At 33.9% G+C, this 14,660-nt stretch overlaps 1 protein-coding gene across 1 annotated transcript in view; it reads right to left on the reverse strand.

Annotated features, from left to right (window-relative positions):
• LOC100374294 (glutamate dehydrogenase, mitochondrial-like) overlaps positions 1-7,091 on the reverse strand; it is a 30,137-nt gene extending 23,046 nt beyond the window's left edge. The window contains exon 1 of the mRNA XM_085493835.1: positions 6,758-7,091. Within this exon, the coding sequence (XP_085349961.1) occupies positions 6,758-6,884 (127 nt within the window). The 5' untranslated portion in view covers positions 6,885-7,091. The remainder of the gene's footprint in view (positions 1-6,757) is intronic.
• Between the last annotated feature and the right edge of the window lie 7,569 nt (positions 7,092-14,660).

A 14,660-nucleotide genomic window follows, 5' to 3' on the forward strand; every position in this document is an offset into this window, starting at 1 on the left:
AAAAATGCAGATAATTAATATTCACAAATAGTTCTCATTTATAGGTCTACATCTCAGGGTGATTGAATATTGGCTTCAACAATTATGAAATTAAATATGCACATAATTAATATTCACAAATAGTTCTCATTTATAGGTCTACATCTCAGGGTGATTGAATATTGGCTTCAACAATTATGAAATTAAATATGCACATAATTAATATTCACAAATAGTTCTCATTTATAGGTCTACATCTCAGAGTGATTGAATATTGGCTTCAACAATTATGAAATTAATTATGCATATAATTAATATTCACAAATAGTTCTCATTTATAGGTCTACATCTCAGGGTGATTGAATATTGGCTTCAACAATTATGAAATTAAAAATGCAGATAATTAATATTCACAAATAGTTCTCATTTATAGGTCTACATCTCAGGGTGATTGAATATTGGCTTCAACAATTATGAAATTAAATATGCACATAATTAATATTCACAAATAGTTCTCATTTATAGGTCTACATCTCAGGGTGATTGAATATTGGCTTCAACAATTATGAAATTAAATATGCACATAATTAATATTCACAAATAGTTCTCATTTATAGGTCTACATCTCAGGGTGATTGAATATTGGCTTCAACAATTATGAAATTAAATATGCACATAATTAATATTCACAAATAGTTCTCATTTATAGGTCTACATCTCAGGGTGATTGAATATTGGCTTCAACAATTATGAAATTAAAAATGCATATAATTAATATTCACAAATAGTTCTCATTTATAGGTCTACATCTCAGGGTGATTGAATATTGGCTTCAACAATTATGAAATTAAAAATGCATATAATTAATATTCACAAATAGTTCTCATTTATAGGTTACATCTCAGAGAGATTGAATATTGGCTTCAACAATTATGAAATTAAAAATGCATATAATTAATATTCACAAATAGTTCTCATTTATAGGTCTACATCTCAGGGTGATTGAATATTGGCTTCAACAATTATAAAATTAAAAATGCATATAATTAATATTCACAAATAGTTCTCATTTATAGGTTACATCTCAGAGAGATTGAATATTGGCTTCAACAATTATGAAATTAAAAATGCATATAATTAATATTCACAAATAGTTCTCATTTATAGGTCTACATCTCAGGGTGATTGAATATTGGCTTCAACAATTATGAAATTAAATATGCACATAATTAATATTCACAAATAGTTCTCATTTATAGGTCTACATCTCAGAGTGATTGCATATTGGCTTCAACAATTATGAAATTAAATATGCACATAATTAATATTCACAAATAGTTCTCATTTATAGGTTACATCTCAGAGAGATTGAATATTGGCTTCAACAATTATGAAATTAAAAATGCATATAATTAATATTCACAAATAGTTCTCATTTATAGGTCTACATCTCAGGGTGATTGAATATTGGCTTCAACAATTATGAAATTAAAAATGCATATAATTAATATTCACAAATAGTTCTCATTTATAGGTCTACATCTCAGGATGATTGAATATTGGCTTCAACAATTATGAAATTAAATATGCACATAATTAATATTCACAAATAGTTCTCATTTATAGGTTACATCTCAGAGAGATTGAATATTGGCTTCAACAATTATGAAATTAAAAATGCACATAATTAATATTCACAAATAGTTCTCATTTATAGGTCTACATCTCAGAGAGATTGAATATTGGCTTCAACAATTATGAAATTAAATATGCACATAATTAATATTCACAAATAGTTCTCATTTATAGGTCTACATCTCAGGGTGATTGCATATTGGCTTCAACAATTATGAAATTAAATATGCACATAATTAATATGCACAAATAGTTCTCATTTATAGGTCTACATCTCAGGGTGATTGAATATTGGCTTCAACAATTATGAAATTAAATATGCACATAATTAATATTCACAAATAGTTCTCATTTATAGGTCTACATCTCAGAGAGATTGAATATTGGCTTCAACAATTATGAAATTAAATATGCACATAATTAATATTCACAAATAGTTCTCATTTATAGGTCTACATCTCAGAGAGATTGAATATTGGCTTCAACAATTATAAAATTAAATATGCACATAATTAATATTCACAAATAGTTCTCATTTATAGGTCTACATCTCAGAGAGATTGAATATTGGCTTCAACAATTATGAAATTAAATATGCACATAATTAATATTCACAAATAGTTCTCATTTATAGGTCTACATCTCAGAGAGATTGAATATTGGCTTCAACAATTATGAAATTAAATATGCACATAATTAATATGCACAAATAGTTCTCATTTATAGGTCTACATCTCAGAGTGATTGCATATTGGCTTCAACAATTATGAAATTAAATATGCACATAATTAATATTCACAAATAGTTCTCATTTATAGGTCTACATCTCAGAGAGATTGAATATTGGCTTCAACAATTATGAAATTAAATATGCACATAATTAATATGCACAAATAGTTCTCATTTATAGGTCTACATCTCAGGGTGATTGCATATTAGCTTCAACAATTATGAAATTAAAAATGCACATAATTAATATTCACAAATAGTTCTCATTTATAGGTTACATCTCAGAGTGATTGCATATTAGCTTCAACAATTATGAAATTAAATATGCAGATAATTAATATTCACAAATAGTTCTCATTTATAGGTGTACATCTCAGGGTGATTGCATATTAGCTTCAACAATTATGAAATTAAATATGCACATAATTAATATTCACAAATAGTTCTCATTGATAGGTCTACATCTCAGGGTGATTGAATATTGGCTTCAACAATTATGAAATTAAATATGCAGATAATTAATATGCACAAATAATTCTCATTGATAGGTTACATCTCAAGGTGATTGAATATTGGCTCTAACAATTATGAAATTAAATATGCACATAATTAATATTCACAAATAGTTCTCATTTATAGGTCTACTTCTCAGAGATTGAATATTGGCTCTAACAATTATGAAATTAAATATGCAAATAATTAATATTCACAAATAGTTCTCATTTATAGGTCTACATCTCAGGGTGATTGAATATTGGCTTCAACAATTATGAAATTAAATATGCACATAATTAATATTCACAAATAGTTCTCATTTATAGGTCTACATCTCAGAGAGATTGAATATTGGCTTCAACAATTATGAAATTAAATATGCACATAATTAATATTCACAAATAGTTCTCATTTATAGGTCTACATCTCAGAGAGATTGAATATTGGCTTCAACAATTATAAAATTAAATATGCACATAATTAATATTCACAAATAGTTCTCATTTATAGGTCTACATCTCAGAGAGATTGAATATTGGCTTCAACAATTATGAAATTAAATATGCACATAATTAATATTCACAAATAGTTCTCATTTATAGGTCTACATCTCAGAGAGATTGAATATTGGCTTCAACAATTATGAAATTAAATATGCACATAATTAATATGCACAAATAGTTCTCATTTATAGGTCTACATCTCAGAGTGATTGCATATTGGCTTCAACAATTATGAAATTAAATATGCACATAATTAATATTCACAAATAGTTCTCATTTATAGGTCTACATCTCAGAGAGATTGAATATTGGCTTCAACAATTATGAAATTAAATATGCACATAATTAATATGCACAAATAGTTCTCATTTATAGGTCTACATCTCAGGGTGATTGCATATTAGCTTCAACAATTATGAAATTAAAAATGCACATAATTAATATTCACAAATAGTTCTCATTTATAGGTTACATCTCAGAGTGATTGCATATTAGCTTCAACAATTATGAAATTAAATATGCACATAATTAATATTCACAAATAGTTCTCATTTATAGGTCTACTTCTCAGAGATTGAATATTGGCTCTAACAATTATGAAATTAAATATGCAAATAATTAATATTCACAAATAGTTCTCATTTATAGGTCTACATCTCAGAGTGATTGCATATTGGCTTCAACAATTATGAAATTAAATATGCAGATAATTAATATTCACAAATAGTTCTCATTTATAGGTTACATCTCAGGGTGATTGAATATTAGCTTCAACAATTATGAAATTAAATATGCACATAATTAATATTCACAAATAGTTCTCATTTATAGGTCTACATCTCAGGGTGATTGAATATTGGCTTCAACAATTATGAAATTAAATATGCACATAATTAATATTCACAAATAGTTCTCATTTATAGGTCTACATCACAGGGTGATTGAATATTGGCTTCAACAATTATGAAATTAAATATGCACATAATTAATATTCACAAATAGTTCTCATTTATAGGTCTACATCTCAGAGAGATTGAATATTGGCTTCAACAATTATGAAATTAAATATGCACATAATTAATATTCACAAATAGTTCTCATTTATAGGAATACATCTCAGGGTGATTGAATATTGGCTTCAACAATTATGAAATTAAATATGCACATAATTAATATTCACAAATAGTTCTCATTTATAGGTCTACATCTCAGGGTGATTGCATATTGGCTTCAACAATTATGAAATTAAATATGCAGATAATTAATATGCACAAATAGTTCTCATTTATAGGTCTACATCTCAGAGTGATTGAATATTGGCTTCAACAATTATGAAATTAAATATGCACATAATTAATATTCACAAATAGTTCTCATTTATAGGAATACATCTCAGGGTGATTGAATATTGGCTTCAACAATTATGAAATTAAATATGCACATAATTAATATTCACAAATAGTTCTCATTTATAGGTCTACATCTCAGAGTGATTGAATATTGGCTTCAACAATTATGAAATTAAATATGCACATAATTAATATTCACAAATAGTTCTCATTTATAGGAATACATCTCAGGGTGATTGAATATTGGCTTCAACAATTATGAAATTAAATATGCACATAATTAATATTCACAAATAGTTCTCATTTATACATGTAGGTCTACATCTCAGGGTGATTGAATATTGGCTCTAATAGTTATGCCATATAAATGAACCATGACTAGCTTTGGCTGTTGTTCTCCTGGGATGGAGCAGTAAGGCTTTAATAGAATGTTGCCTTGTAAACAAAGTTTTATAGTGTAGGCAAATTAGAAAATAAATTCAACTAAACAAACATGCTTGTACTACGAGTGAAATTATTATAAAATATTACTACAGTAATAATTAGATGCTGTCAAACATTAAGGAGACTTCTTTCAAATTTATTTTTTCAGCTGACCCACTTCTCATCTCAAGATCAAACAACAAACAGGTTCACCTTCAAGAAATTCCAATGGTGCTTTTATTATTAACCAGGAGGAGCAATGAGAAGATCAAATTTTATACAAGTTCCATTAAGAGGATCTCAGTTACATTCTTTTGTTTGAGAGCGATTGTCAAATCTTCTGAGCTCGTTCAATGATCATGAAACACAGATTATGTTCATGTTTTGGAATTTACTTGGAACACCAGCACTATTGAGCTTTCAAGAACATATCTGATTTGAATTGAGTCTGATTTAGAGACAGGACATTTAGTGTATATAAAGTCTCTATATAGGATTGTGCTTCAATCAACCATATACATGTAGTGGGGAGGGGTCACATTTTAGTATTATTTTGGGGGGTTTGAATACTGGTTGATTTCCAAGGCTCCCCTTTAGTTAGCAACCAAAACACTCCAACATCTAAAAGTCTGGCGTTAATATTCAAAAACTGCAATTATTGATTGCACTATCTGTGAGCGTTAGAATACGTGAACAGGGTTCAAATGATCTCAGACAAAGAACATATCTGTTATATGATAGTCAGTTGGCGGGACATACTATAAAAGCAATTACAAATTGAGAAATCCCTATTAATGGCCATTCATATTCACACAATACCATGCATGTACCAATTATTCTAAAATATTAATAATATTTGGATTTTTTCCAACACTAAGCTGTAATAAAACTATTTATTTTATTAGCTTTGTGAGCCTAAATAATAATAATAAAATGCCGAAAATTTCCATTTCAATGATTTATGCAAGCTTCATATATAATATAATGGTGTTGTCATTTTTTTTCTTTGTTTCTTTCATTTGCTTTTGTAACCATTACTGTTCCTCTAAAATTATTAAAATATATATCATATAAATAAAATTATTAGTATAAATAATCACGCGTGAACACTACTTAAATCGTAGTAGCAGCAATTTAGGGGTCCCCTAAATTGTTATGGCAACCATGGAGGGACTATGTAGCTACTAATCGTCAAGACCATGCGAGCTAACCGACCCACTTTTTCCATCAAGGTCAAATTCTGTCAAAAGGACAAATAATTAACAGCGATGTTTATGGAAACACTGACTGTAAAATCCCGTTCACTGTACACATGTGAAACTAGTACACATGTGACACAAGTACGTGGACGGGGCCGGTCTATAATAGTCAAGAAATTTATGTTATGAGTTAAAAGACGACGAATATATCAGTTACATATTAAGTCAGTTCAAAGGTCAAATTTTATGAAAGCGATTACAAAACGACTGAGAAATCGAATTTATTTTTCGACAATGGCCATTCATGCACAGTTGATATATCATAAAACGATCTGAAATTAGTATCAAGGCCACAGACTGGGAAAACCCAGAACAAACACTAGACCTTGTTTCAACCGAGAATATTATTATTATTACGTTCAGGAATGAAATTATGAAAACTTACTGTTCAAACACCGGCTAGATGTACTAAATTTCTGATGATAACGTAGTTGCGATAACGTGGGAACTGCGCGGAGCCGAGATGACAGGTTCATGCCCACCTTCACCAATGTTGTCGCAGTACTGAGCATTTTATCTCCAAAAACCCGTATAGTACACAAACTAACCGAGAATAAACTAAATCAACGATCAAGCATCAAGCGACACACAAATGAAGATTCCCGTGCCCGTAACAGAGATACTGAGATCAGAGTTCAACAGCTATGTCAATAGCGCTGAACGTCGGACATCCGGGTATGATTGATTTCACAACGAAATCCTGTTCATGTGTCTAAACTGCAGCGACACTCCAGAGAAATGCTCCATAGACTTTCACGGCGCAGTGGAAATTACGTCTGTCTGCGGTTGAGAATAAAATAATAATGTAATAAATAACTCTTATTAATAACTCTTATTACACAACTGTACTGTCAGAGGACACAACAAATACTGAAAGGATTTAATGTTACATCACAAAACAACATTTTTTTCCTACGCTCTATCTCCCCATGTAATTATTACAATAATATAATTTATTTATTTATTTATTTATTTATTTATTTATTTATTTATTTATTTATTTATTTATTCACATTCACACTCACACTCATTCCCTGGAGGGAGTGGAAATGATACCTCAGCCAATCAGATTTGCGCATTACAGGTAGACATATTCAAATTAGTCTGCAATGGCATATTTAGTAGCTTAGTAGTTTTATTGTTATACTAATTCGCATGTTTGTTTGTTTGTTTTTTGTTTTGTTTTCTTCCATTCTTAGTTACATTTATTCAGTGTTTTATTCGTGATTTTGGTGGAGTGAATTGTACTTCAGTTTTACTTCGTCCTAAACAATAACATTAGCTTATGTTTTTTCCTCGTTCTATAATTATATATATTTAATGTGGTATTTGTGATATTAGTTGCGTGAAGTATTATTTCTGTTTTTGTTTTACAACCATAAAATTACTCTCTGTAGTAGATTTTTGTGTTGAATAAAATTATTATATTCCTGTGTAAATCCTGCTGGCATACTCGTATGTCTACTTCCATCCGGGTACCTTCCTCTTTACCTGATTTACGCCAAGAGAACACGATAACCATGTTTGTTTTCACAATTTAAAATTAGGTTTATCGACTCAACCAGGAAATTCAAAATTAAAGGATTAAAGGGCATCTATGACAAAACAAAATGGAATTCAATCACTGTATTCATACATGCATTCAACTCTGACCATACTCACTGTGTAAAAATAAGTGAAACATTCAACAAACTATTCCCAATAATGAAAGCAACCCTTGGAAATCATGGAAACATTAATAGGGTAGATTATGGGTTGTCACTATGGAATAATGTAATACGCCCTTCATTAGAATATGCTGGTGAAATAGTAACGCCTAGTTTATCTGACATGGAGAGTTTGGAAAAACTGCAAAGAACAGTTTGAAAATTTATACTGAAAAGTCAGTGAAACACTGCAAATGAAGCTGTTCTTTGGTGATCTTGGGTTGAATACAATATAGATATAATGAGTTTAAAATATTATAGGAGACTGAATGAAATGAAAGAATCTAGGTGGACAAAAGTTATTTTTACCAAATTAAATGAGCTAAACCAAGAAACTGAACAACATAGAGGTTACATATTTTGGAACTGGCTAAGATATACAGATGATATAATAAAACATGTCAAAATAAATAAAAAAAACAGTTTACAAACTTAACTGATAAACAACTAAAAACATTGGTTCTGAACCATGATGAACCCAAGTGGAGAGAAGATATGAAGTTAAAATCAAGCCTTAATTATTATAGAAAATTCAAAACTAGCTTGAAAAGTGAGAAATATCTTCAGTCAATAAATAACTTTAAAGGAGCACAGCTAAAATTCAGAGCAAGATTATGTACTCTTGGGTTAACATATGAAAAAAGAAAATGGGAAAATAATAGTGAAGATGACATAATTTGTCCATGTTGTGAAAAAGACGAAGAAACTCTCGAACATTTTATTTTGCAATGTCCAAGTTTTAAAATAAAAAGGGAAAACTTAATGTGTGAAATAAAATAAATGTTATTGAAGATGAAAGAAACAAATTTATCTGATAACTTCCAGCAACTGAATAACGAAGACTTATTATGCTTTCTTCTGGGAGATACCACTCAAGGTTATAGCAAAGAAATATGTTACACCATAGACAAACTTATGAAAGAATTTTTAGTTGATGCCATGGACGTTAGAACAACTTTTTTAAACTAATAAGTAGATTGTAATGTTATTTTTATTGTACTAATATTAATTTTGTTATATGTTATTTTTCATGATCTATAACAGTATTTCTTGTACTTATTTTAAGAAATGTATCTTTACAAATAAATAAATAAAATAACTATATGTATAATATCTTATTAGTAAAGTACATAGACAAATATGTATGTATAGGACAGCAAATTCCAGGCCGAACACAATAAGCCATGTCGATATAAAAGTTTAAAAAATTAAGATTAATTTAAATATTCTTCATTGTTATGTTCAAATTTTCATTATGCCGTCCACACTTCGAATTTTAATTATTAACCGAACTTGGAAAAAATAAACAATAAACAAAACAAATATATATATATTGCCCGTAACTCGAAGTTCTGTTAACTGTTATTTGAACATCGAGTTACAATTTTGCCGTATCTCGATGTTTTCGTAACTCGATGTCCGAACAATTCAGCATCTTTGACTGGAAACAATGTAAGGACTAAACAGCATTGGCTCGAACACTATGGCGTCAGATAAGTGCCAAAAATAATGTCATATGCTTTAATTCAGTGTTGTTGTTTTTTGTATATTATCATTCCGTGTACATTAGATTGGCATTGTCTTGATTTGTTAAAGCGTCAGGACGAAATAGCATAGTGCCGAAACATGAAACGAAACAGAGTTGGGACGAGCCAGATAGCATTGGGACGAACCAGATAGCATGGGGACGAACCAGATAGCATTGGGACGAACCAGAAAACGTGGGGACGAACCAGATAGCATTGGGACGAAACAGATAGCGTTGGGACGAACCAGATAGCATTGGGACGAACCAGATAGCGTTGGGATGAAACAGGTAGCTTTGGGACGAGCCAGATAGCATTACGACAAACCAGATAGCGTCTGGACGAACCAGATAGCGTTAGGACGAACCAGATAGCGTTGGGACGAACCAGATAGCATTGGGATGAACCAGATAGCATTGGGACGAAACAGATAGCGTCGGGACGAACCAGATAGCGTCGGGACGAACCAGATAGCATTGGGACGAACCAGATAGCGTTGGGACGAAACAGATAGCGTTGGGACGAATCAGAATGCATTGGGACAAACCAGATAGCATTGGAATGAACCAGATAGCATTGGGAAGAAACAGATAGCGTCGGGACGAACCAGATAGCGTCGGGACGAACCAGATAGCATTGGGACGAACCAGATAGCAGTGGGACGAAACAGATAGCGTTGGGACGAATCAGAATGCATTGCAACGAACCAGATAGCGTCGGGGCGAACCAGATAGCGTCGGGACGAAACAGATAGCGTTGGGACGAAACAGATAGCGTTGGGACGAACCAGATAGCATTGGAACGAACCAGATAGCGTTGGGATGAACCAGATAGCGTTGGGACGAAACAGATAGCGTTGGGACGAACCAGATAGCGTTGGGACGAAACAGATAGCGTTGGGACGAGCCAGATAGCATTGGGACAAACCAGATAGAGTTTGGACAGAACATATAGCATTGGGACAAACTAGATAGCATTACGACGAACCAGATAGCGTCGGGACGAACCAGATAGCGTCGGGACGAACCAGATAGCATTGGGACGAACCAGATAGCAGTGGGACGAAACAGATAGCGTTGGGACGAATCAGAATGCATTGCAACGAACCAGATAGCGTCGGGACGAAACAGATAGCGTTGGGACGAAACAGATAGCGTTGGGAAGAACCAGATAGCATTGGAACGAACCAGATAGCGTTGGGATGAACCAGATAGCGTTGGGACGAAACAGATAGCGTTGGGACGAACCAGATAGCGTTGGGACGAAACAGATAGCGTTGGGACGAGCCAGATAGCATTGGGACAAACCAGATAGAGTTTGGACAAAACATATAGCATTGGGACAAACCAGATAGCATTACGACGAACCAGATAGCGTCGGGACGAACCAGATAGCGCTAGGACAATCCAGAAATCGTCGGGACGAACCAGATAGCGTTGGGACGAAACAGATAGCATTGGGATGAAATAGATATCGTCAGGACGAACCAGATAGCGTCGGGGCGAAACAGATAGCGTTGGGTCGAGCCAGATAGCATTGGGACAAACCAGATAGAGTTTGGACAAAACATATAGCATTGGGACGAACCAGATAGCATTGGGACGAACCAGATAACATTGGGACGAACCGGATAACGTGGGGACGAACCAGATAGCATTGGGACGAAATAGATAGCGTTGGGACGAACCAGATAGCATTGGGACGAACCAGATAGCATTGGGACGAACCAGATAACGTGGGGACGAACCAGATAGCATTGGGACGAAACAGATAGCGTTGGGATGAACCAGATAGCATTGGGACGAACCAGATAGCGTTGGGATGAAACAGATAGCGTTGGGCCGAGCCAGATAGCATTACGACGAACCAGATAGCATTGGGACGAAACATATAGCATTGGGACGGAACAGATAGCGTTGGGACGAACCATATAGCATTACGACGAACCAGATAGCGTCGGGACGAACCAGATAGCGTCGGGACGAACCAGATAGCGTCGGGACGAACCAGATAGCATTGGGACGAACCAGATAACGTTGGGACGAAACAGATAGCGTTGGGACGAATCAGAATGCATTGGGACAAACCAGATAGCATTGGAATGAACCAGATAGCATTGGGAAGAAACAGATAGCGCCGGGACGAACCAGATAGCGTCGGGACGAACCAGATAGCATTGGGACGAACCAGATAGCAGTGGGACGAAACAGATAGCGTTGGGACGAATCAGAATGCATTGCAGCGAACCAGATAGCGTCGGGGCGAACCAGATAGCGTTGGGACGAAACAGATAGCGTTGGGACGAAACAGATAGCGTTGGGACGAAACAGATAGCGTTGGGACGAGCCAGATAGCATTACGACGAACCAGATAGCGTTGGGATGAAACATATATCGTTGGGACGAAACAGATAGCATTGGGACGAACTAGATAGCGTCAGGACGAACCAGATCACGTTGGGACGAAACAGATAGCGTTGGGACGAACCAGATAGCATTGGGACAAACCAGATAGTGTTGGGAAGAACCAGATAGCGTCGGGCGAAACAGATAGCGTTGGGACGAACCAGATAGCATTGGGACAAACCAGATAGCGTTGGGACGAAACAGATAGCATTGGGACAAGCCAGATAGCATTGGGACGAACCAGATAGTGTTGGGGTGAAACATATAGCATTGGGACGAAACAGATAGCGTTGGGACGAACCAGATTGCATTATGGCGAACCAGATAGCGTCTGAACGAAGCAGATAGCATTGGGACGAACCAGATAGCGTTGGGATGAACCAGATAGTGTCGGGACGAACCAGATAGTGTAGGGACAAACCATATAGCGTTGGGACAAACCATATAGCGTTGGGACAAACCAGATAGCATTGGGACGAACCAGATAGCATTGGGATGGACCAGATAGTGTTGGGACAAACAAGATAGCATTGCAACGAACTAGATAGCGTTGGGAAGAATCAGATAGTGTCGGATGAACCACTGGATAGTGTTGGGACGAACCAGTGTGGGTTACATTCATCCATTTTCTATTTATCGGAAAAAAAGATGGAGGCAGCTGGGTACACATTAAAAACCATACATATGCATATTTGAACGTTGTACTAAAAATTTATTGCACCTTTTATAGAAAGGGAACATTTCTATCATTTGTTAGCAATAAAAATATAACATACAAGTACATCAAAAGAAAAAATGTGCATTTCCATTATGAGTTGTTTACAAAACTTCAAATGCTTTTGTTTAGATATACAAGTTTTAGGAATGGATTGGTAATTTTATCAGGGAATACAATATTTGTAAAGATTTTTTTTTGTAGGCATAAATATTCTCTAAGGGTGTCTTTGGCGGGGTATGCCTTCCTTCCCCAATTGGTTGTGGTTAGATAATAATTCTTTAATTGGGATTTAATGTAGCAAAATAAGGTTTAATTTTTTTTGTATATTTAGAATGTAATATAGTTTTGTGTTACATTGAATCTGTTACATTGTATAACGCTTGCACTTTCAAACTTTTTTGACTTGCACATTTGGCATTTTTGAAACTTGCAAGTAAAAATGTAACTTTTTTCCAACATGCAAAAATGACAAACAATGTCGGATTAAATCCTTGAATACTTGTGTCGGAGAGCTACAACCTTGAGTAATTTTATCACACATTCAAAAGTGTATTGTCTTCAGGCACTTGTATACCAAGTCTTATTAAAATGCAATATATGATTTTTGAGATATACAATGTAGACGGAAATAGGTTAATTATTATGCAAATTAGGTATTTATTATGTATTGATTCCATCTCAAAACTAATGTCTAGAAATTGTCCTGGACACAGAGTTTTGTTACAATTGGATGATTCTTAAAAAAAATGGTGGACAAGCCGACAAATTATTATGCAAATTAGGTAATAATTATTGATATACTTAAACCCCAAACTATCTTAGAGTATGTACCGAGACTCATTGAAATAAGATGAATACTACTTGAAATATAAATAGATTAGTTAAATAATTATGCAAATTAGGTAGTTAATATGTATGGATTTCATCTCAAAACTAATCATGTCTGTGAATTGTTTTGGGCACCCAGTTTTATTACAATTTGACGATTCTTAATAAAATGCTGGAAAAACCGCTGGCAACCATAAAATGCTGATTGACCAGTGATCACATGTGACCAGTCTTCAACTGTGACCTGTCTGATAGTAATCTTGACCCCAAGGAAGCCATAGAATGCTCCATTTTAACTTAGAATTATCAAAAACTACACACCCTGGTGGGGAGAACCCTATCTACCCCACTTGGTGGCACCACTGAATTGCAGTGCTTTCTTTCATTTTTTTTTCTAGAAAAATCCCTGCAAATATAAATCTAATCAGGTAATAATTGTTATTTTTAAACCCTGAACTATCTATCAGCTTATATTGGCCATGAATGGTGGTTATGTAATGAAGTGACAGTGGTACAGCTTATATTGGCCATGAATGGTGGTTATGTAATGAAGTGACAGTGGTACAGCTTATATTGGCCATGAATGGTGGTTATGTAATGAAGTGACAGTGGTACAGCTTATATTGGCCATGAATGGTGGTTATGTAATGAAGTGACAGTGGTACAGCTTATATTGGCCATGAATGGTGGTTATGTAATGAAGTGACAGTGGTACAGCTTATATTGGCCATGAATGGTGGTTATGTAATGAAGTGACAGTGGTACAGCTTATATTGGCCATGAATGGTGGTTATGTAATGAAGTGACAGTGGTACAGCTTATATTGGCCATGAATGGTGGTTATGTAATGAAGTGACAGTGGTACAGCTTATATTGGCCATGAATGGTGGTTATGTAATGAAGTGACAGTGGTACAGCTTATATTGGCCATGAATGGTGGTTATGTAATGAAGTGACAGTGGTACAGCTGACCTGTAATGATGCCACCAAGTAATATCAAGATCATTACTGACAATCATTTGCAATCTATGACCTTGACCTTGACCTTGATATGACAAACAGATGGCATGACCTTAAAATGGTAGATTCAACAACCCAGGGTGCA

The sequence above is a fragment of the Saccoglossus kowalevskii genome, chromosome 19, assembly GCF_978046115.1.
Source record: "Saccoglossus kowalevskii chromosome 19, keSacKowa6.1, whole genome shotgun sequence".
Taxonomy (NCBI): Eukaryota; Metazoa; Hemichordata; class Enteropneusta; family Harrimaniidae; genus Saccoglossus; species Saccoglossus kowalevskii.